This window comes from Leptidea sinapis, chromosome 26 (assembly GCF_905404315.1).
Source record: "Leptidea sinapis chromosome 26, ilLepSina1.1, whole genome shotgun sequence".
Lineage (NCBI taxonomy): Eukaryota > Metazoa > Arthropoda > Insecta > Lepidoptera > Pieridae > Leptidea > Leptidea sinapis.
In genome coordinates this window covers 2,340,692-2,362,578 of record NC_066290.1, presented here as the reverse complement: position 1 = coordinate 2,362,578, position 21,887 = coordinate 2,340,692, and the positions used below count along the sequence as shown (strand labels likewise).

Here is a 21,887-nt window from a genome sequence, read left to right as displayed (position 1 = left end):
AATAATGCTAAAAAACGAAAGAGAAAATGTATGGCCAGGCGAGTAATTAATAAAGAAGGCCTTTCGCTTACCTTCGACCACTCTAATGTTGACAAGGCTTAAGAGATGAGCAAAGTTCTCTTTTATGAGAAAAAGATACGATACGAGGAATATAATCACCTGATGGTAAGATCCTGTAAATTACAAATTATGAGTGGAATCGCAACTGAGCTTGTCACTTTGGCTACGGACTGTTCAAACCGAAACAGAATAATGCATGCACATTTTATACTGAAAATAAGTTTGCCAACTGTACTATATAATATATCTATTATAATACAGTATACTTACGAAGAATTCTTTAAATATACAAACCTATCAATAAATGCCCAAAGCAGTAAAAAAAATATTCATGAAATTATATAAAACACTAGCTGACCCAGCAAACGTTGTATTGCCGATATTAAAATCGTTATACAAAAGTAACTGTTTATCGTAGATGGATTTAAATTTGAAGTTGTGTGTATTTTTTGTAATGCTGACTCATAATCAAACAAATTAAAAAAAAATTTCAAAAAATTAAAAAAAAAATTCGGACCACCCTTAACATTTAGGGGGATGAAAAATAAATGCTGTCCGATTCTCTGACCTACCCAATATGCCCTCAAAATTTCATGAGAATCGGTCAAGCCGTTTCGGAGTTCAAAGTTTAACATCATGACACGAGAATTTTATATATTAGATATTTCGGGTACTGAATCCAATTATACTATATTTCTACGTAGATCGGTATTCGGTCTAAAAAAATTGGCACCCCTAACTGAAAGGTAAATGGAACCGATGTGGTATACATTTAAACCTAAACACATGATCGGATTTGGTACGCCTGATCCATCGGGCGCGGTCTGGTAGCGGACCATATTCAATGGAATGTCGCATTGTCCATTCGAACAAAATTACTATTATTACAGTCCGAACCATGCTGAATACGACGCCCCGGACCAATTGCTGCAAGGCACCCACCGGACCGTCTGGTAGTCTGGCCGTACCCAATCCGACTATGTGGATGGCCTATTAACCGGCATCTTGTGTAAAGATGTCTCCCAACGGTAGAGTAGGTACTGCAATATATATGAAACTCTATATTTATTGTGGTTCAATTCTGAAATCAGTTCTTGCTGAGAATTTCGTTGAAAAAAACCTATAAATAATTAAAATTAAAACAAACTTATTATTGTTCCTGAATCTGAAAGAGCAATGGCAACTTAAACCAATAACATTAGACAGTAAAAAATAATATTTAAAGACTAATTTTTCAAATCGCTCGATCTCAAGAAAAATCATGTTTAGAATTTCGTAATGTAGGTTACCGCTCCATTTTACCCGTGACTGTACGTAGGTACACGTTTGAAATTGAAAACAGCCATAGATAAAGTAATGAATTGAATTTGTGTCACATTTTTAGATGTACAAAGAGTAGATTACAACTATCTCATGACCTAGCCACTGGCCGGTGTCACGAATCACATAAATTTGATGTTTTACGATCAAGATAATTGTATTGACGTCCTCGTCGTTACCTTATCTATAATTTTGGTTGAAACGAACCAAAACACGTGCTTTCTGAATATTTTGTCTAGAACCTTGAAAATTATAGTTTCTTTAGCCTGAGCTCTAACGACTTTAAATATTTCCTATCAATAATACACATAAGTGGAGACTAGTAATAATAAAATGTGAAAATAATTTTAAAAGGATTAAAACACGTGTAATTGTAACTGTATTTTATATTTGGTTTTTGCGCAAAAGTTACATTTGTATTATTATTATATTGAAACCGAAATTTCGTGACTTTTGTAGGGTACGTTCGATAGAATAGTTGTCATTATGAAGTTTAGCGCCAATTGTTGTCTCGGAAGTGGTATTTGCTTTAGTCAGATATATAAAAATAACCTTAGATCATTAATACGTGTTGAAAGACAGAGTGTTATACAGATCCCAAGTGATGGACGTAGCTTGTCACGCACACTAAAGTATTAGACCTGGCCTGTTTTTATCAGTTGTTAACAGCAAGAGACTATCGACACGTATAAATTATCTAAGAAAATAATAAATAAAAACTCAATGGGCAAAATTATAGATTACCTACATAAAGCTAGTTTAATACCTTAAAATACATCATCATCATCATTATTATGGCCTCCCCCAAAGACTTCCACGACGATCGGTCCTGCACTGCCCTCATACAACGTATTCCAACGATCTTGACCAAATCGCCGCGGCCGGTCCGTCTTGTGGGGCCTACCAACACTGGTACGTGGTCGTTTTTTTTTAATGAAAATAAGGGACGAGACCAGCAGGACGTTCTGCTAATGGTAGTTGATACGCCTTGCCCATTACAATGCAGTGCCGCTCAGGATTCTTGAAAAACCCCAAAAAATCTGAGCGGCTACAACTGCGCTCCTCACCTTGAGACATAAGATGTTAAGTCTCATTTGCCCAGTAATTCGACTAGCTACGACGCCCCTCAGACCGAAACACAGTAATGCTTACACATTACTTCTTCACGGCAGAAATAGGCGCCGTTGTGGTACCCATAATCTAGCCGGCATCCTGTGCAAAGGACTTTACTGCAATACTTAGAATACGTGACAGCATGCAGTTTTAAGTACACAAAGCGGTCATTAACAAATTATGTTCATTTTTTCTCCTTATATACTAGAACCAACGTGTTTAAAGAAGTTTTTATTTCAAAAATATCCATTTATTGTAGAAGAACGGTCTCTAAGAGACCACTTGTAACAATAATTATGGTAATTACTAATAACTCTGCAATTGGGAATGGCGTCGTGCTAAATGATATGTTTGCGTGTCTTAAAATATACTAACAGTATGTTATGTTGCAATTATTTTATGAAATGCGTATTTAGCCGTTTAATATTATTATTTATTTTGAATAGCTTCAAGGTGAACGTGTTATAATTTGTGTACGTCTCTGTCTGTCCGTTTATATACAATGTTGATAGAAATGTATTGATAGGATTTGTATTTTTCATATGAAATATTCATATTGAAGATTATGTATATGTTTTAAAAAAGAAGTCAAAAAAAATATGAAAGTACTGCAAGATTTTTTTTTACCAGCCTCTTGCTTGTGGCTTTAATTTGTTAATTTTTTTTTTTAATTGTTTTCAAAAGTTTTAGTTTAACAAAGGATGTATATAATACTATTAAGCATGTCGAGTTAGCCTGTAAGTGGAGTATACAGCATTATAAAAGAATTTTTAAATGTATCTATAGATTAAGATAGTTGTATGCACGTTGGCTTCCTAATAAATAAATAAAATTACTATTCCATCGAACAACGGGATTGTAGAGTTTGATTTTTTTGAGGAGAAACTAGTTGGTTATATAATATTCTAATCTTTACTTTTATATATTCTTTGCAGCATTTTGAAGTTGATGCTAAGTTTATCTTAATATACATAATACTACTAAAATTAATAATATTGGTTTCATACAGTAATTAAAACCAACAAAGTACTGTAGAGATCCTTAATTTAAAAATTTTGGTTATGTTTTTTTTTTAATAATTTAAAAATGGGTTTGATTTGTTAAAGAGTTTTCGTTATACATTTACAAATATGGTCAAAGAAACAAGTGGCGAATTATGGGTAGGCTCAGTACAGACCTTTTTATATGGAGGAACTATAAATATTAAATAACTAAGAATATTTTTTTTGAGACGAGCAGGACGTACAACCGATGGTAATTGATACACCCTGCCCTTGTCATTACAAGCGCAACGCACTGCATTCAGTGCCGCACAGAATTCTTGAAAAATTCAAAAATTATGAGAGAGAAATCTTGAGACATAAGATGTCAAGTCTCATTTGCTCACTAATTTCACTAGCCACAGCGCCCTTCAGATCGAAACACATTAATGCTTACACAATAATTGCTTCACGGCAGAAATAGGCGCCGTTGTGGTACCCATAATCTAGCTGGCATCCTGTGCAAAGGAGCCTCCCACTCCACGCGACACAGTTTCAGACAGATTATTTAAAACTATACAGACTATTTTAAATTTATTAATATTTTTTATTTTTATGAAAATACGGGACGAGACGAGCAGGATTCAGCTGATGGTAATTGATACGCCTTACCCATTACAATGCAGTGCCGTTGAGGATTCTTGAAAGGCTCAAATCAATTCTGAGTGGCACTACAATTGCACTTGTCGCCTTGAGACATAAAATGAGACTTCATTTGCCCAGTATTTCCACGTGAGAATAGGTGTGGTTGTATATACGGTCGGTCCGTCTTGTGGGGCCTATCAACACTGCTACGTGGTCGAATTTTTTTTGTATGAAAATAAGGGACGAGACGAGCAGGACGTTCTGCTGATGGTAATTGACACGCCTTGCCCATTACAATGCAGTACCGCTCAGGATTCTTGAAAAACCCCAAAAATTCTGAGCGGCACTACAACTGCGCTCCTCACCTTGAGACATAAGATGTTAAGTCTCATTTGCCCAGTAGTTCGACTAGCTACGACGCCCTTCAGACCGAAACACAGTAATGCTTACACATTACTTCTTCACGGCAGAAATAGGCGCCGTTGTTGTACCCATAATCTAGCTGGCATCCTGTGCAAAGGAGCCTCCCACTGGTAATAATAGTAGTTATTAAAATTTAAATGAACATTATACCAAACCATTCTAAAATAGCTTTCTCTTCAGGTCCAGATATCCCCGGCTTCCTCCTGCAGCCGTTCAGAAAGCCCAAGAGGATCAGAACTGCCTTCTCACCATCTCAGCTCCTGAAACTGGAGCACGCCTTCGAGAAGAATCATTACGTAGTGGGCGCCGAAAGAAAGCAACTTGCTCAAGCGTTAAGTCTGACAGAAACGCAGGTAAATGAATTCGCTTTTATATATCTTATAAAGACAAAATATATCTACATATTTAGTGTTATTAATAAACGCGAAGTAACGTTTTTCCAAATTTAAAAGTTTTTGTCTTTATCATATCTTGTTTCACTACAGAATTACATGTCAGGGAGAAGTAATTTTAATGCTCGGAGTAACTTTTCATCGCGTTTATTAATTATTTATTGATAAGACATATTAAGTATAAATATTTGTTTGAACGCATTTTCTCTCTTCTCTTTATATTTTCGTGTATAGTAGATAAATATTATAAGTGATGTCTCAATTCAAGTTTAAAAGTTACTCACTTTACAGAGTAGTACATTTTAGGCCTAAATATATTTATCTTTAACTTCCATACATTTATAGGACTCCCCACAAACTTCTACAAAAGACATGGTGATGCCAATAAATAGCCAATTTATATTTCATAGATAGTGTAACTCTTCTTCTTAGATAGTAAAATTGATATAATTGTAGACTAGCAGCAATAGAAATCCATTAATTTGATAGGATCATGTTAAAAGTTTTTCAAGAGTTTTGAAAATTGGATTTCTAGTGATGTTATGTGATTGTTACGAATTTGGAAACTCAAAGGATAAAAGAAATAGTTTCTGACAGTATCTTCATCCCGACTTAATATATTGGAAAGAAAATACTTATGTAAATTTCCAGATAATTTAAAAAAAAGTATTACGAAATTCAAAAGAATTGTTAAAAAACGTTTGTGTGGTAAAGGTTTAGTGTTTACATAAATGACTTTCTGAAAGATACCACGGATTGGGATTGGAGCGACCGCCCTCAGACTAAGTAAAAAGTTATATAAAAATAATAAATTTTATTGTACTAATATCGTACATTACTTTAGAACCATATTTTTTATGAAATAAAAGGAGCGCGCTGAGTTTGTGGCGCCCGTTCTTCTCAGATCTGAGGCATACTTTTACAAATGGGTGGTAGTTTTTGACTCTCAATAAGTGATATGACATCATTTTGTAAAACTATTTAAATTTGAATTTGAATTACTAATTCAATCAGAAAATTTTGTTGTGACGATTGAGATGTTTGCTATCGCGTCCGCAACGAGAGTAGAATCCACGGTCGCTGAGGTGTGACAGGTGCTAGTAATATGATTACAGCACCGGTAGTAACAGTTGCGTGAAAACGAAATCGCTAACGATATAAATAGTTGCATCTAATTGTTGGAAACGTATAAAAAATGCATTCATTAGCCGATCATTACTGCTAGTTGTTCGTGATTGAGTACCGTGCGCAAAACAATCAAGTTGAGATTGTTTTATTTAGATTTTTTGTAATGAAAATAAGGGACGAGATGAGCAGGACGTTCAGATTATGGTTGTTGATACGCCCTACCCATTACAATGCAGTGCCGCTCAGGATTCTTGTAAGACCCAAAAATTCTGAGCGGCATTATGATTACGCTCGTCACCTTGAGACATAGGATGTTAAGTCACATTTTCCCATCAATTTCACTAGCTACGGCGCCCTTAAGAGCGAACTTAACGCTGCTGGTAGGGTAGGCAGAAAGGACAGAATGCCCAGTGTCACCATGCTTACATATTTCTTTTGCCATTCCTAAATTTATAAGTCTCTTTATAGGATCTTTGGTGTATTTTAGTGCTATAGAGCAGCTAATATTTTAGCAATTGTTCACTTGAATCTTAATTATGAGGCCATGTTTAAGATAGACAGATTTAGATAATTTATACGTCTCTAGATAAACAGTGACAGGTGTGAATACGTTGTAAAAAATAGCGGAATGAACAGTTAGCCTCTATTTTCAGCAATGCACGCACATAAAAAAGGAGTGACATACCTTCCTAATCATAACGTGATTATAAGACATTTTAATAATAAACAAATTTAAAGGATTAATCGTGTTTATTGAAGCAAAACGTGTTTTTAATCATTTAATAAAGTATTACACAATCAAACAAAAGATGAAAGTTTGGATGAAACTATTTAAGATTGTCAATACTCATATAATTACTTTTTAATTTTATTTTTATAAATAAATGTGTTATGCTGACGCTACTGAAGGGTGTGGTTGCTCGATCGATTTGTTAGTTTCTACAGTTTTTACAATCGGCCCTGAATTTAACCGTGTTTAGACATTGCTTAAGACTGGGCGTTGGCTCATGTTGTGTTGTAACTAGCGACGTAACACGTCTTTGTCCGTAACAGCTGATTACTCGCTATCCTGGCACGAATGACATAATTATAAACCAGTATATAACGCACCTAGGGAGTAAAGCAGGTCATTCTTACCCACGGAATATTGACACCTTGACCATGAGTGACAATCGCGGGTGGCAATATCCAACTTATCTCACGTGATGCATTATGATTTTATTTCCATTTGGATGAAAAGGTCGCTTTAGTGAATAGTCCCTGGTACGAGGGACAAAAGTCGTCTTGCCGGGAGAGAATCGGCCACTTTTGTCCCTCGTACTGGGGACTAAAAGCGAATTTTCCATGGAGGTGCGAAAAAAAAAATTTTTTTCACTTCTCATGCTCTGACATTGCTTATTTGTGCACGATATAGGCTGGACAAAATCGATTTTTGTGCACAAGTGCACAAAAGTATCTACTCATAAATGTATCTATATTAAGGCAAAGAAAATGAGCCATACAGCCAAATACAATAAAAAGTTCAGAGATAGAATTTGTTATCTATTATAATGTTTACTTTAATTTATTTGCCTCACGTGTTTTTTAAGACATAAAAGATATTAAAATTTTAATTAAAATACAGTAGGTTATTTAATTAATAATAAAAATATATATTTTGTAATTAATTTAATAGTAGGCTGTATAGGTCTGGAGCCCAAGCCTAATATCAATGTCGTAAGATTAAAAAAAAAAGCAGCGGGAAACAGGTCTTGCTTTTTCGTGTGTTTATTTGTTTCTTCAAATTTGCTAAATTTTTTAAAAATGTCCATGTTATCTACTGTTTTATTTCCTCGCAATCGAAATGAAAAGCAGAGTTTATAACTCGTCCACAAAACCATTTTATCCTCGACATTACTATCAGCCTGCTAAAAGTCTCGGATAAAAAATGGTTCGTTTTGTGCACTTGTTGTAAAAATCTACTATTGATGTCACTTAGTTTGGGGTTCAATATACAAGTTTATATTAGTGTCATAGCTTATAAACGATGCGGAATTCAAACTAGAACGATATGTTAAAGGAAGATTAGCTTAGTGGTATACTAATACAGTAGTTTATAATCATTAAGTCATAATAAATAAAAAATAATCATCAAAAAAATTAAGGTTTACTGTTAACCTCTATTTTGAGCAATGCACGCACACTAACACAAATTGACATACAAATCGCGAGTGTAAGACGTACCTTGTCACGCACACAAAAATCAATAAACCTCGCCTATATTCATGGGTTGTCTAGCAGCACGGCTCTATCTAGAGTAAACAGTCAACCACGCTTGACATTAGCTCCTTACGTATTATGAATTTTAATCAACAAGGTATTAGTATTAGTCGCCGATTTCAGAAAAATATATACCTACAGCTCCATACAGAGTTACTCTCCTGGTGTCCGTTCGGTCATCAAATTGGTGGCGCGACCAGCTCGGACGCGTCTTGACTCTGGTGTCTGTATGGTGTCTAGTTTGGTAACTTACGTGTCCCGGTGAAATATAGCCGTAACGGCCGTTCCCAATATACTATCTCCAGATAGAGATACTTTCTACTGTCAGTAATTAGCTGTCAATAATCTAAAGCTGTCCCAATATACCCGATAAGTCATTCTTATGGCCTTATATTGGGACGCGTGAATTGCAATTTCCATACAAATTTCTATCACTGGTAAGCTATACGTCGTCCCATTGACAGACAGAGTGTACGGATAAGGTGAGTTACCGTCGATAAGTTTATTGAGACAAAAAAGTCAACGATAGTTACGATTTTTATCTGAAGTAAGCCACAACCGGAGATTGACTGAATATTGGGAACGGCCTTAAGTCTATGTGTTAAAGAAATGCCACAGTGAAGCAAGCCGGATTATCTAGAGATCTATATAATTTTGGCGGATAATGTGCTCTGTACGCGAACTAAAACGGAGGCAGCAACTCGTTAAACACAGTTAGAGTATTCTATTAATAGCAAGTTAAATAGGTACAAAAACTGCAGAAAATTGAAAGGGAATTATCATAAAAACACGCCGGGATAGTCTGCCTCTATTTGCTTGTTTTTTACAAGACTCGCAAGCGGCCAGTACGAATACAACGTCAGTGAATTAGCGCTAAATTGTTCGCTGCATGCGATCTTTTTGCATTTTCAATGTGCTCCATCTATATTTACTAGTTTACTGACTCTATATTTTTAGTAACGGAATTTTATGTTTAGACTGAAACACAATAATGTTAACACATTACTGCTTCACGGCAGAAATAGGCGCCGTTGTGGTACCCATAATCTAGCCGGCATCCGGTGCAAAGGAGCCTCCCATTAGTAAAAAGAATATTCAATATTATTATTTTTTATAATATTATTCTTTAAAGAATATTCAATGCCTAAGTTTTATTTTGTTACAATTTATTATAATATATATAGATAATAACTACAGTAACTTAATCAGCGACCATAACATAACATCTAATTACCCGCTATTAATTATAGGCTGGCAACAAATTTAACACAAAAACACGATTACTAACGTTTGCAATAAAATTGTTCGTCTTTTTTACAAACAGAATATGTTCCAGAGTTATTAACATAGGAAATTATAACGTTGTAAGTTTGTATTACAATAATTTATTACTTTTATTTAAAATTGTAATTTATTTATCTTTTTATTCAGAATAAGCAGCAAGATAATATAATTTATGAGATCTAAAAGGGGGTGTTATTATTATTGTATTTTTAATGAGAAAATGTGAATAAGCGAGTAGAAATTCCTTTACATTATTAGGCTACATAATTGTAAATAATGTTATTAATATGATTTTTATTAGAGCGATTCTTGTTAACATGCTAAGCAGCTTTACAATTCGGTGGAGATGTAAAAATCTTAATTGACTAATCGAGAAGTATTTTTCTACACATGCTACATAAATGTTTTGCGTATACATTTCCGCGTTTTAGTTTCTCAATAGAAAACTAAGTAAATGGACTGTTATCGAATTTTAGGTTTTGCTTTTATTAGCAGTACCTAATAGTAACCTATTCTAGAAAGTAATTTATGCATTATAAGTTAATCTATTTTTGAATTTGTCGTTTAATTTTTATTATTATTTTTAAATTTAAAGTAATAGTTTGCGATCTTAATGTTAATACACCCAAGTAAAAAAGTAAGCTTAAAAAAAGAAGATGGTGATATTCTCGTTCCCGCCAAAACGTATTTTTAACGAGCAGGCAAAGAGCAGCGCATACAGCCAACTGACCAAGCAGGTTACACTCGATGGCAATTTCATATTATTAAGCAAATTACACACAGCTGCTCACCAGGTTATACAGAGCTATTAAGATAAAATGTTTACCGTACTTAATTTGATTATTGGAACTTGAAATGATGATATTTTAAACACTGCTGTTATATGAAAAAAAATTGTGCTATTTATTTATGATTTATATTGGATTCTAAGACATTAATTGGATTTTTATCTGCTCTAACGTGTAAATTAATAATGTATATACTTATATACTATTTATAGTATTCTTTATGATACAAAATGGCCACTTACTTTAAAAATAGTATAGAATGTAAAGGTTCTGTGTGATATTTGACATAATATTTTTTTTTTTCATTTTTATTGTAAAGAAGAAATCTTAAGTTGTACTTATTGGTTATAACCTAAAAATAGGAACCATATAGCTTACCTCTTAAGAGCACCAGCATAATACACATATTATATTATATTCCAAAGGTTGTAACTAAATTAATTTGTTACTTACACTGACATCAATAATTCTCAAAAATTCTGGCCATAATTCTGGACGTAATACTAATAATAATGGACGTAATATTATTAATTAATAAAAATAAAATTATATCAGCGTAGAAATAAGGCGGGGAAATAATGATCTATTAATAAAATTGTGAATTTAACATAGTTTGTAAATGATTTTGTCTATTTTTGTCCGACAATCCTAATGGCGAATTTTAAGCCAGTATTTTTTAATTTTAATGTAACGGTGTTTATTTATTAAATGACTTCAATCGCCCTGGCATCATTACTTGAAACAAAGTCGAATATATATCGGAAAACTCAAAAGTACACAATATTGGCATAAATATAGTATCCATTTTTAAGTATATAGTAAGTTTCAAAAATCAAGTCTATTATATGCGACGTATATGCTCTTTCAACAGTATGCAAAAGGATGAACAAAATATGTACATGTATTTCGAAACACAATTTTTTTTAAAAAACGTTTGTATTTTTTTCTTAAAAGAGGCTCACTAAACTTCTTGCGCCCGTTCTTGCATATTATCTGTTTAAGTAGGTGGTTAATTTTTTGGTGTTACATTCTGACGTTTAATAAGTGACTTAATAATCGCATTTTGAGTAAAAGTTTGAATTTGATTTTCCTTTTCTACAGATGTCACTGCATCTTGTGAAACTCCAAATATCTCATAGCACACCAACCCTAGAGTACATAAGGCTTGGAGCAGGGTAGTGAATAAATATCTGGCGGGTGTTCCACCCTCGAAGGCCCTCGCTATAATAACAGCCTCCCACAAGGACACCCTGCTATACAGCCTCCATTACGCATGCGCGCTGCATCCTTATATACCTATTTTATATTCACCCTACTAGTAAAGAATCCTTAGCACAGGATACAGGTTAAATAATACCACAGAGGTGCCTCTTTGTGCTTCCAATCAGGAGTGTGCAATCACTAATCTGTGTTTTGGTTGTAAGAGATGCGATAGGTTATTAATTACTGGGCTACTAAGAGTTAACATCTTATGTCACGCGGTGTTTACAATTTACGCTTTTCAAGAATCCTGCGCTGTACTGTACTATAGTCAAAGAATATATAATAGTACAAGTACTATTGCAGGGATTTTTTTACATAATAGATGGATTGTCTGCATTAGGAGTTTTTTATTTATGAAAATAAGGGACAAGACGAGCAGGACGTTCAGCTGATGGTAACAGATACGCCCTGCCCATTACAACGCAGTGCCGCTCAGGATTCTTGAAACCCCCAAAAATTCTGAGCGGCACTACAACTGCGCTCGTTACCTTAAGACAAGATGTTAAGTCTCATTTGCTCAGTAATTTCACTAGCTACGGCGCCCTTCAGACCGAAACACAATAATGCTTACACATTACTGCTTCACGGCAGAAATAGGCGTCGTTGTGGTACCCATAATCTAGCCGGCATCCTGTGCAAAGGAGCCTCCCACTGGACTACTATAGATAACGAATATATAATAGTACGTACAAGTATTATAGTGGGTAGGGTATTGCAGGGATTTTTTTTTATAATAGATGGATTGTCTGCATTAGAAGTACACAGGTTAAATAGTACTACTATCATCATTTCAGCCGGAAGACGTCCGGACGGACTAGTTGTCCTGCTGGACAAATTCCTCACCCATGGTCGATCTATCTTGTGGGGTGCCTACCAACACTACCATCTACCAGCGGCCCAATCTATACGTCGAACTATGTGCCCTGCCCACTGCAACTCTAGTTTCGCAACTACCTGGGCTATGTCGGTGACTTTGGTTCTACTATGGATCTCCTCATTTCTGATCCGATCTCGCAGGGAAACTCCGAGCATAGCCCTCTCCCATTCTTAGCGACCACGTCTGCGTTCCATATATTTCTTAAATTGAATTTTTTTGAATTGAAATTGAATTTTGAATTTTTTTTTAGAATTTAAAAAACATGTAATTTTTTTATTATATTGGATAGTAACCATTTTGTAGTTGTCCATTTTGGTTCTTTGTCGTTATAACAGTTGGTACATTCTGTTAAAATTTCAGCTGTCTTATCTAACGGAAAATTACCAAGTTTTAGGTGGTGGGAATGTTTAAGAAATTCTATAAGGGCAACGAATCCGTTAAGTATAAAATATTTAACAGAACTGGAGTAAAAATACTATAAATTAGTACTTAATTTCCCCCAATTTGACTATTCCAAATTATTGGGTGATATTATTAACCCAAGAATTTGGAATAGTCAAATGACCAAGATCAACAACTGTTTACACTTTGATCAAAATCATTAATTACACAAAAACATTGAATTAAGTACTTCCTCTAGAATTTATAAATATTTTTCTATAAAATGAAAAATTAGACCAGGATTATCAAGCATTAACACTTACATAAAAATGAATTATTAAATAACATTACGAGCGTAATGTGTAGGTAAGGTGCAGAAAAAGCTGGCAAGCTACCTCTTGAAACAGCCATATTCTATTTATTAATAATTCTTCTTCTTCTACGTCGGATTACTCTTGACAGAGCAGTCGTGGTCACGTCGAACGACGAACGATTCTACGCCAGTTATCCCTGGCTGTTGCTTCTCTGGCACATGTGTTGAGGGGAGTATTGGTTAGATCTTTGATCTGGTCTGTCCAGCGTATAGGGGAGCGTCCTCTTGACCTACTGCCGTTGACCCTTCCCTGAACAACAAGTCTCTCTATGGCATGCTCTCCACGTCGCGTGATATGTCCGAAGTATCTGAGGATACGGGCTCTGACTATAGATGAAAGCCTTTCTTTCACCTTGAGCTCTTCAAGTATCGAGACGTTTGTGCGGCGTTGTGTCCAAGATACTCGTAGCATTCGTTCATTATTAATAATATGTTCTATAAATAATCCGGCAAAGCGATCCTAGCAAAGAACATGCGGGGAAAGCAGCTATATTTAAAATAATTTCATTGAATATATCACACGTTAAATCGGCAAAATAAATTTTAAGATCTGGCAATGTTATATCCTCTCCAATGTCCGGACAGCTCCATTTCCGGTTCGCTCCGGATACAACTTTATAGGACATTGTTCGGGTTATGAAACTAACGATAACGGTTATTACTGTGTAAATCACATCCTTCCACTATTTTAGTGGCTGCACATTTAAAATATTGTTATGTATTCATTTATAAATCAACACAAATGGTTTATTCTCAAATGGTTTTTATACATTATGTGTAGGGTAAATAAATATAAAAACGTAATGAATTGTTAAAATGTAATACTGAATTCAAATTTATTTAAAACAAACGTAATATTGTTGTAGAGGCCTTTATAAAATGGTTTAAAATATCTCTATTATCATATCAAAAATAAATAAGCTGTTCAAAAGCCAGTCTATATATAAGTATAAGTCCTAGCGGTACATCATAAAACTAATATGTATTACGAACCAGAAGTCCACCACATAACTTTTAACATACATAAGATATAAATTAAAATAATATATAAACATACACACACATAAAATAAAATAAATTTTACGTTTTAACTTAAGTATATGTATAGCAAAGTACATTGTGTTATATCTTGTACCTGCAATGGTATAACTCTGTATCACTCGCTTTTTTTTTTAAATGTCTAAAAGGCAGATCACCATTCAGCCACTTTGGCTTCTGTTAACACATTCATAAGCCATTACAAACAAACACACACGTTAGTAAAAAAAATACCCCTCTTTAATTAATAGCTACAATAATTTGTGGTTTACAGAATAATATATGGTTTGTTTGCATTTGTTAACAAAAATTGTTTAATTACGCCAGCCGTCAGATGTTAATTGCATTAATGCATGCATAAATGAAGATTAATTCTCATGTGGATAAGTTACATCTGTTTTTAACAAGGCTTAAGTATTAATAACTCATTTGTTTCATATTTGTCCTGCAGTCTGCTTTTCCTTCAATTTTTTTATGATAGAATGGTTCTTAGATATTGTTAACCGTCTTTTTGACAGTTTTAATATTAAATTACAAGATATATATCTGCATATATAAATTCTTATTTATATTTACTATGGAAGAAAAATGACAATAGCTTCGCCGGCCTTTTAGAGAAGTGTATGCGCTTATCTTAAAGGCACTCATGTCGTATCGTCCTGGAGACCCCGTATATACCAGCATTCTATAGTTTGGTTGTATGTGGGAGAAATTTGCTTGAAAACCGCACTGTAGAAGAACGTCTGACATCCAGATGACTGGGATGAAATCCAAGTATGTAGCGTGTCCTGCGAAGGTAGAATTCGGCAGATAAAATTAGGTCTAATAGCTCTTCGGAACAATCTCCGCGATAAACGTGGTAGAAGACACACTTTAGATAATTTATACGTCTCTTGCTGCAAGACAACTGATGAAAACAGGCCAGGTTTATTACTTTTAGTGTCCGTGACAAGCTACGTCTTACGATTTGTATGTCACATTGTATATGTGCATGTTAATATCTTATTATTCATAAATAATTGTAATTCTTAATAATTTCGACTGATTGTAATTGTGACTTTGTAAAATTATGCAACTTGGATGTGTGTCTGTAATAAACATTTATTATTATTATTATTGTGCTAGTGTGCGAATATTACTTAAAATAGAAGTTAACTGTCAACCTCAATTTTTTTCGACATTTTCACAGCTGTCATCGTCGATCTATTCATATAAAATGATCTAAGAGAAACACAACCAAGCGAACTACCAAGTAGTAGCTATCAACTACTTAGAGAAATCAAATTTTATATTGTGAGTTATTAGATACAATTTAGTTAACAATATAATAATACACTCGACGACTATAAATTATCCAATTTATTATCACATTATTATAATGACAGTATTAATTTACGTTGAAATCTAAAACGAACTCGACCCAACAGAACAACTCGCATTCTAACCCAGTGTTAATTTCAAAAGTAAACATTAATCATAATTGCAAGTAAACTACCAACCGATGGAGTCGCCATTCCCCAATTATATTATCACAAAAGAACATTATTAACAACCAATTGATCTTTGTAACTGCACCGTTAAATTTATAGACTACCCTCATTCTAGTTTACTTAGGGTGTTTTCACACGGGTCAAACTGGATTTGGTATTCTATAGCCTGTAACAAAATTATTATTTTATAGGTATATTATTATTATGTGTGTATAGTAATATATATTTTTAAGTTTTATAATTAATACTAAAAAATTGGGAAAGATTCAAAAAAAAATTGTAATAATTAAGACTAAAAAATTGGGAAAGATTCTTGTCTGATTTTTTTTATTTAATTTAATAATATTTAGGGGAATATTTACGCTGTCTTTCAGACTGTTTTATTATTTTTGTTTTTAATATTTCACGTCTTTCGTAAAATAGAAAAAAACTTTTTATCTCGGGTTTGTACTAAAGCTTAAAAAGATATAGTATATTATTACTTAATGTAATTTAGTTAATTTAATAAACGATGGATTTTTATTGCCAAAGTTTGCCTACATCTAGTAAGTTCCTCTATTATTTTCAATAATATATACCAAATGATTTTAAGTTTTCGCTAAACACAATAGTTCGGATATATTTGTAATTTATTATAAATCATTGTAATTTTATATAAAATTATAACAAGAAAATAGTTAAATTTGTATCACGTTTCACAAAAGCTTCAGTGTGCATACACCCTAAACAGATCTCCGCAAATAGTCGGGGGAATTGTGAAGCGCAAAAATTGCAACTTTATAACAACCCCAATTTGTCGCATAATGGCGTCCCACTCTTTCGTATACGTCCATCCCTCTCCCTCACTAATGGATCTACAATAAAGTAATATACAGATAAATAGCTTTCCGCTTAAATTTTGGCCCAATTCTCGTTCTACCCCCTTAATTGCGTATCTCCCCTTCATAGCTCATCTCTTTCTATCGCGCCGTTTGTTGTATTTACGTCTTGCTCCCGTAATTCAGTGGGTGTATAATGGGGTACATAAGTACTTAATCGTATTTCGGGGTTTGAATGACACCCCTGTATTTATTCAGTACAGTTATGATTTCGTCCTTATTACAGCAATTGTTTGCGGAGACTTATGACGCTTATAGGACCAGTTTGGTAGAGCCCGGTTGTAGCTTGATACATATTGATTGAGAGTTCTCTTAGTACTAGCTGGTGAGTTCATGGCAGATGCCTCTTTCAGAAGTTTATTATGTAACAAAATGTGAGCGATTTAATTTGCATAGAGACGTTAATTGTTTAATAGCTTGTTTAGTTGGATCGTTTTTGTTAATGTCACCTTTTAAATTTATTGATGTGCGGGATGCCGTTATGGAAATATGAAATATATTAAAATTAAATCATATTTTTGTTTTTTCTTTTACTAAGTATCCTGATATGAATGCTATATACATCTATATAGTATCTATTATACTTAGAAAATTACTTTCATTCAAGATTTCATTTCATAACTTTTTTCTACTGTTCTCTCTTTCTTATGTGTGCAGTCAGACGTTGAATTCTTCTACATTCATAAGTGTTACTATTTACATATCTAAAGGTATGCACAACGTTACTAAACTAATGCTAAAAACATAAAAAAAATAAAAGTAATGAATTTACTCCTAATTACTTACTTACTAATATATATTTAAACTTTAAATTTAAAAAATATCGATATTATGATCTAACTTAAATATTTTATTAAAGCTTACACATATGGGAGAGTTTAATCCGTAGTTATTTCTATAAATTTTAATAAATATATAAAATATAAATTAAAAAGTTCCTGAAATAGTAGGATCGGATAAAAAATCTTAATAGATTTAGCACTGAGATATAATGTAGCTTTCTAGTAGTGAAATAATTCGTCTTGTTAAACCTTGGATTGGACTTGGGATTCCTCTGGTGTTACCCGAATTCTTCTGGTTTCAGATGGCTTTGGTGATCATACCGTCAGGTGGCCATCTTCTATTTTTGTCATCTTCTTCTATTAAAAACAATCCCATTATCCCCTACTAACAGTGCCGGTTTCACCACGTAGCAAAAGAAGCAATTGCTACGGGCCCCACGCGAAAGAAGGCCCCGAATGTTTAAAGTGAAATAAACTTTTGCGGCTATAAAGTCCTCAAATTGCGACGTACCGGAATACGTAGTGTTGGTAGGGACAAGATGGACTGATTGGTGAGGTTGGATGAGGGTAGAGCAGGACTGATCGTCGTGGAAATCTTTGGGGGAGGCCTTTGCACAACAGTGGACGTATTCCGGCTGAAATGATGAAACTTTATTCAATTAGGCTTAACCTAAGCGCTTTTGAATCTACACTTTAAATTACTGTGTCTACCATATGTTCGTAACGAGTAGAGCGCGTGAGAAGAACATACAAGAAACACAACGGCCATTCTATTCAATCTATATCTTACAATGTCTGTAATATACAAAACAAATTAGTCTGTAAGGTGCTGCATCCGATATGTGAATTGTGTTAGTTAAACGTGTTTTAAATACCAAATATATAATTAAAATTAATTAAGAATAAACTGTATAAATATAAATTATCCTATATTGGATGCATCAACTTTTAGAGCTTGAATAGAATTTAAACCCCTTCATATCTGCCTGAGCGTAATTTTTTGAGTGAAACTTATCAATTATATAATTAAGTTTATTCAATTCACTCGATGTCACAAAAACGTGAAATGATATAACTTTTCCTACTAACGGTCGTTTTCAATAACGTATCTCTAGTTACGGATACATTGCTGTCACCGTTTAATTACAAGATCTTATATATCCATAGTTATAGTCCAATGCTTTATGTCGATAGCTAATTGAAATGTAAGTAAGCGTAAAAGGAGAGATTTGTTTACCTCTAGTAAGTTAAACTAAAGATAGATAGGGTACTGAAAACGGCTGTAAGACAATCCACGTCAGAAACTCGGTAGCCTATTATTTTGAGGTCTCTTTGAAAGAATTTACTACGGGCCCCGTGCTTGCTAAGTCTGGCACTGTTTACTGCAGCAACTATGTAACAGTTGTAAATCTCATTACAATTGGCTATTAATGGGGGCTGTGATTCGTCCCAGTGGAAAGTTTGTCTAAGTTGATGGGTTGTACCGGGGGTTCGAACTCTAGCGTCTCGAGGGACTATCAAATACTTACCCCCTTATTCAAATAGTCTGCTATCTTAAAGCTTTGCTAATTCTCGCTCTGTCTTCTTCTATTGACCTAAGAGAATGAGAAAAAGCACTCCTAAGCGGCTGTTTAAAGTTAGCGGAACATTATGAATAAGGGGGTCAATCGTTATCAAAACCAAACGAGGATATAGAGACTTGGATGCATCAAAAAACGGGATTGGTCGAGTAAGAAAAGTAGCTTCGTCTAGAATATTTTCTGACAGTGATTTAATAAAAATTTTGAAAAGCTCACATATTTTATTCATCTAATATATAAAATTCTCGTGTCATGGTGTTACACTTTGAACTCCTCCGAAACGGCTTGACTTGTATTGGGTAGGTCTGAGAATCGGACATCTATTTTTCATCCCCCTAAATGTTAAGGGTCCACACGAATTTTTTTTTTAATTTGTTTGATTATGAGTCAGCATTAAAAAATACATACAACTTCAAATTTTCACCCATCTACGATCAACAGTTACTTTTGTATCGCGATTTTAATATCGGCAATACAACGTTTGCTGGGTCAGCTAGTAAAACTATAATATAAAGGGTCAGAACACACGTCCAACTCGATGCGACCATTTATTAAATACATAATGGGCAAGTACATAATGGGCTGTAGAAAATTTTGAATAACTTAGTTCATCGTAAGAAGCCTTAAGTGCAATATTCTAAAGGGTTACATAAAATTGTAAACTCAAGAATTTAAGTAAGCGAAAACACAATTTTACGTCATGAAACAAAGTTAAACATAATTTTTACTCAAAACAATCCAATTTTCCGCTATCAGAAGCAAGTTAAAGTAATTTATTGTTCGGTATAAAATACGAATCACCGATAACTATGGATGATATTACATACAATATTAAATTTTTGATTTATCGTATGTAATTGAAAACAAGCAATTGGCGGTAAATGGGAAAAGTTATGATTGTAAAGTTGTGATTGGTTTACGTTTCATTGAATTTGATTTGTTTTAATTATAATACTCAGTGATGTTTTGTATTTTTTTATGATGAGGCAGCTCTAATAACCTTTAGCAAGTACCTATAGCAGTAGAAAGGTATGGTTACAGATAAAATTGAAATACCTGAATACTTTTTTTTAGTAATTTTAATTGTCAGTCAATTTACTAGTGGGAGGTATCTTAGCACAGGAAGCCAGGCAGATGGTTAGCTATTGAAATTACTAGGGAGCACAACTGCGACGCCGCTCAAATTTTTGGGATCAATCAAATTTCTTGAGTGGCTCTGCATTGTAATGGGCAAAGCGTATCAGTTACTGTTTACTTTCATTTGTAATGTCTTAATCCTCCCGTCACTTTTTCTCAAAATAATTTTGCTTTAAAATAAAAGAAAAATTCACAATTCATGTTTTATTTTCTTTATGTCTCATCAAACACTCGAAGCGCTTCGATTCACCTAAATAAATCTACCTGTTTTGCAACGCTGCCACATACATAAATACAAAAATTTGTATCAATTCTACCTATTGTTCAAAAGATAAAAACACTGCCACCAGCGCCATCTATCCGGCACTAACGTAATAACATTTCAATTGGGCTAACGGTTCTTTAACCTTAAGTGAACATACACACATACCTCCACCCACATACATTCTCTTTTATTATCAAAAATAATTTATGCAAATGTATGTAACAAAATAAAAATCCTTATTTTTTTTATTCCTCGTGCTTTTTTACGTTCTTATAGAAAACAATTATGTAATAAAGAAGGTATTATTATAAAATTAATGAAAATATTATTAAACCGCATTATTTACTTAAATATATTTAAATTATTTTATACAATTGAAAAGAAATGAAAATTTTACTTAAATAATTAAAATTTTAACTTAATATACTTATTGAAATTTATTTAATTCGCACCCATTGGTTGTTCTTAAATAAACACATGAGTTACAAGAGGCTTATGGTAGCTGAAGTATGATACAATTGGTCTTGTTGACCAACTAACGTAAGGGTGTCGAATTTGCGTGACTGTGTGCGCGCGCATCCAAAAAATTCACTCTGATAATTTTTCCCTAACGCGCTAAAAGAAGTATCCAAAAATTGTGGAACTCGTTAACTTTTCGTCCTACAAACATAGCCCGAGATTAACTGTGCCGAATGCAAGTTAACCCATGGCATTAGTAGGGTGCTAATTCAATAAGATCCCTTATTTTGACTACGAATTAAATTATCCAGAATGTTCTGGTAGCTTCGAGGGCTTATCCCTTAAGTAAGATAACATCGTCACAGTACATTAGTAATGCATATATCGACATCAAATATCAATTTAGACGTTTCCTTACACCCTTTGTGTGGTGGGTAATGGTCCGTGTTAGAGCAGGACAGAATGCGTTGTGTTAGAAAAGTAAACAAAATTTTAGTAACTAATTTCATTATTATATTGAAACAATGTTTATTCAAGCAGCATCGACTGCGGCTTAAAATAGTAATTTAAATTAAAAAGTAATAGTGATGTAAGAAAGTGACTCTATGTACCTACTATATACATACAGCAACTAGTAGCTGACCCAGCAAACGTTGTATTGCCGGTATTAAAATCGCGATACAAAAGTAACTGTTGATCGTAGATGAGTGAAAATTTGAAGTTGTATGTATTTTTTAATGCTGACTCATAATCAAATTTAAAAAAAATGTAAAAAAAATAAAATATAAAAAAATCGTGTGGACCACCCTTAACATTTAGGGGGATGAAAATAGATGTTGTCCGATTCTCAGACCTACCCAATATGCACTCAAAATTTCATTAGAATCGGTCAAGCCGTTTTGGAGGAGTTCAATGTTTAACACCATGACACGAGAATTTTATATATAAGATTATAACAATAATTCTTTATTT

The 21,887-nt window shown here is 33.6% G+C and overlaps 1 protein-coding gene across 1 annotated transcript in view; it reads left to right on the top strand.

The window, feature by feature from the left end:
• Nucleotides 1-21,887, top strand: part of LOC126972399 (homeotic protein empty spiracles-like) — a 51,037-nt gene that overhangs the window by 15,167 nt on the left and 13,983 nt on the right. The window contains exon 2 of the mRNA XM_050819116.1: nt 4,722-4,894. Within this exon, the coding sequence (XP_050675073.1) occupies nt 4,722-4,894 (173 nt within the window). The remainder of the gene's footprint in view (nt 1-4,721; nt 4,895-21,887) is intronic.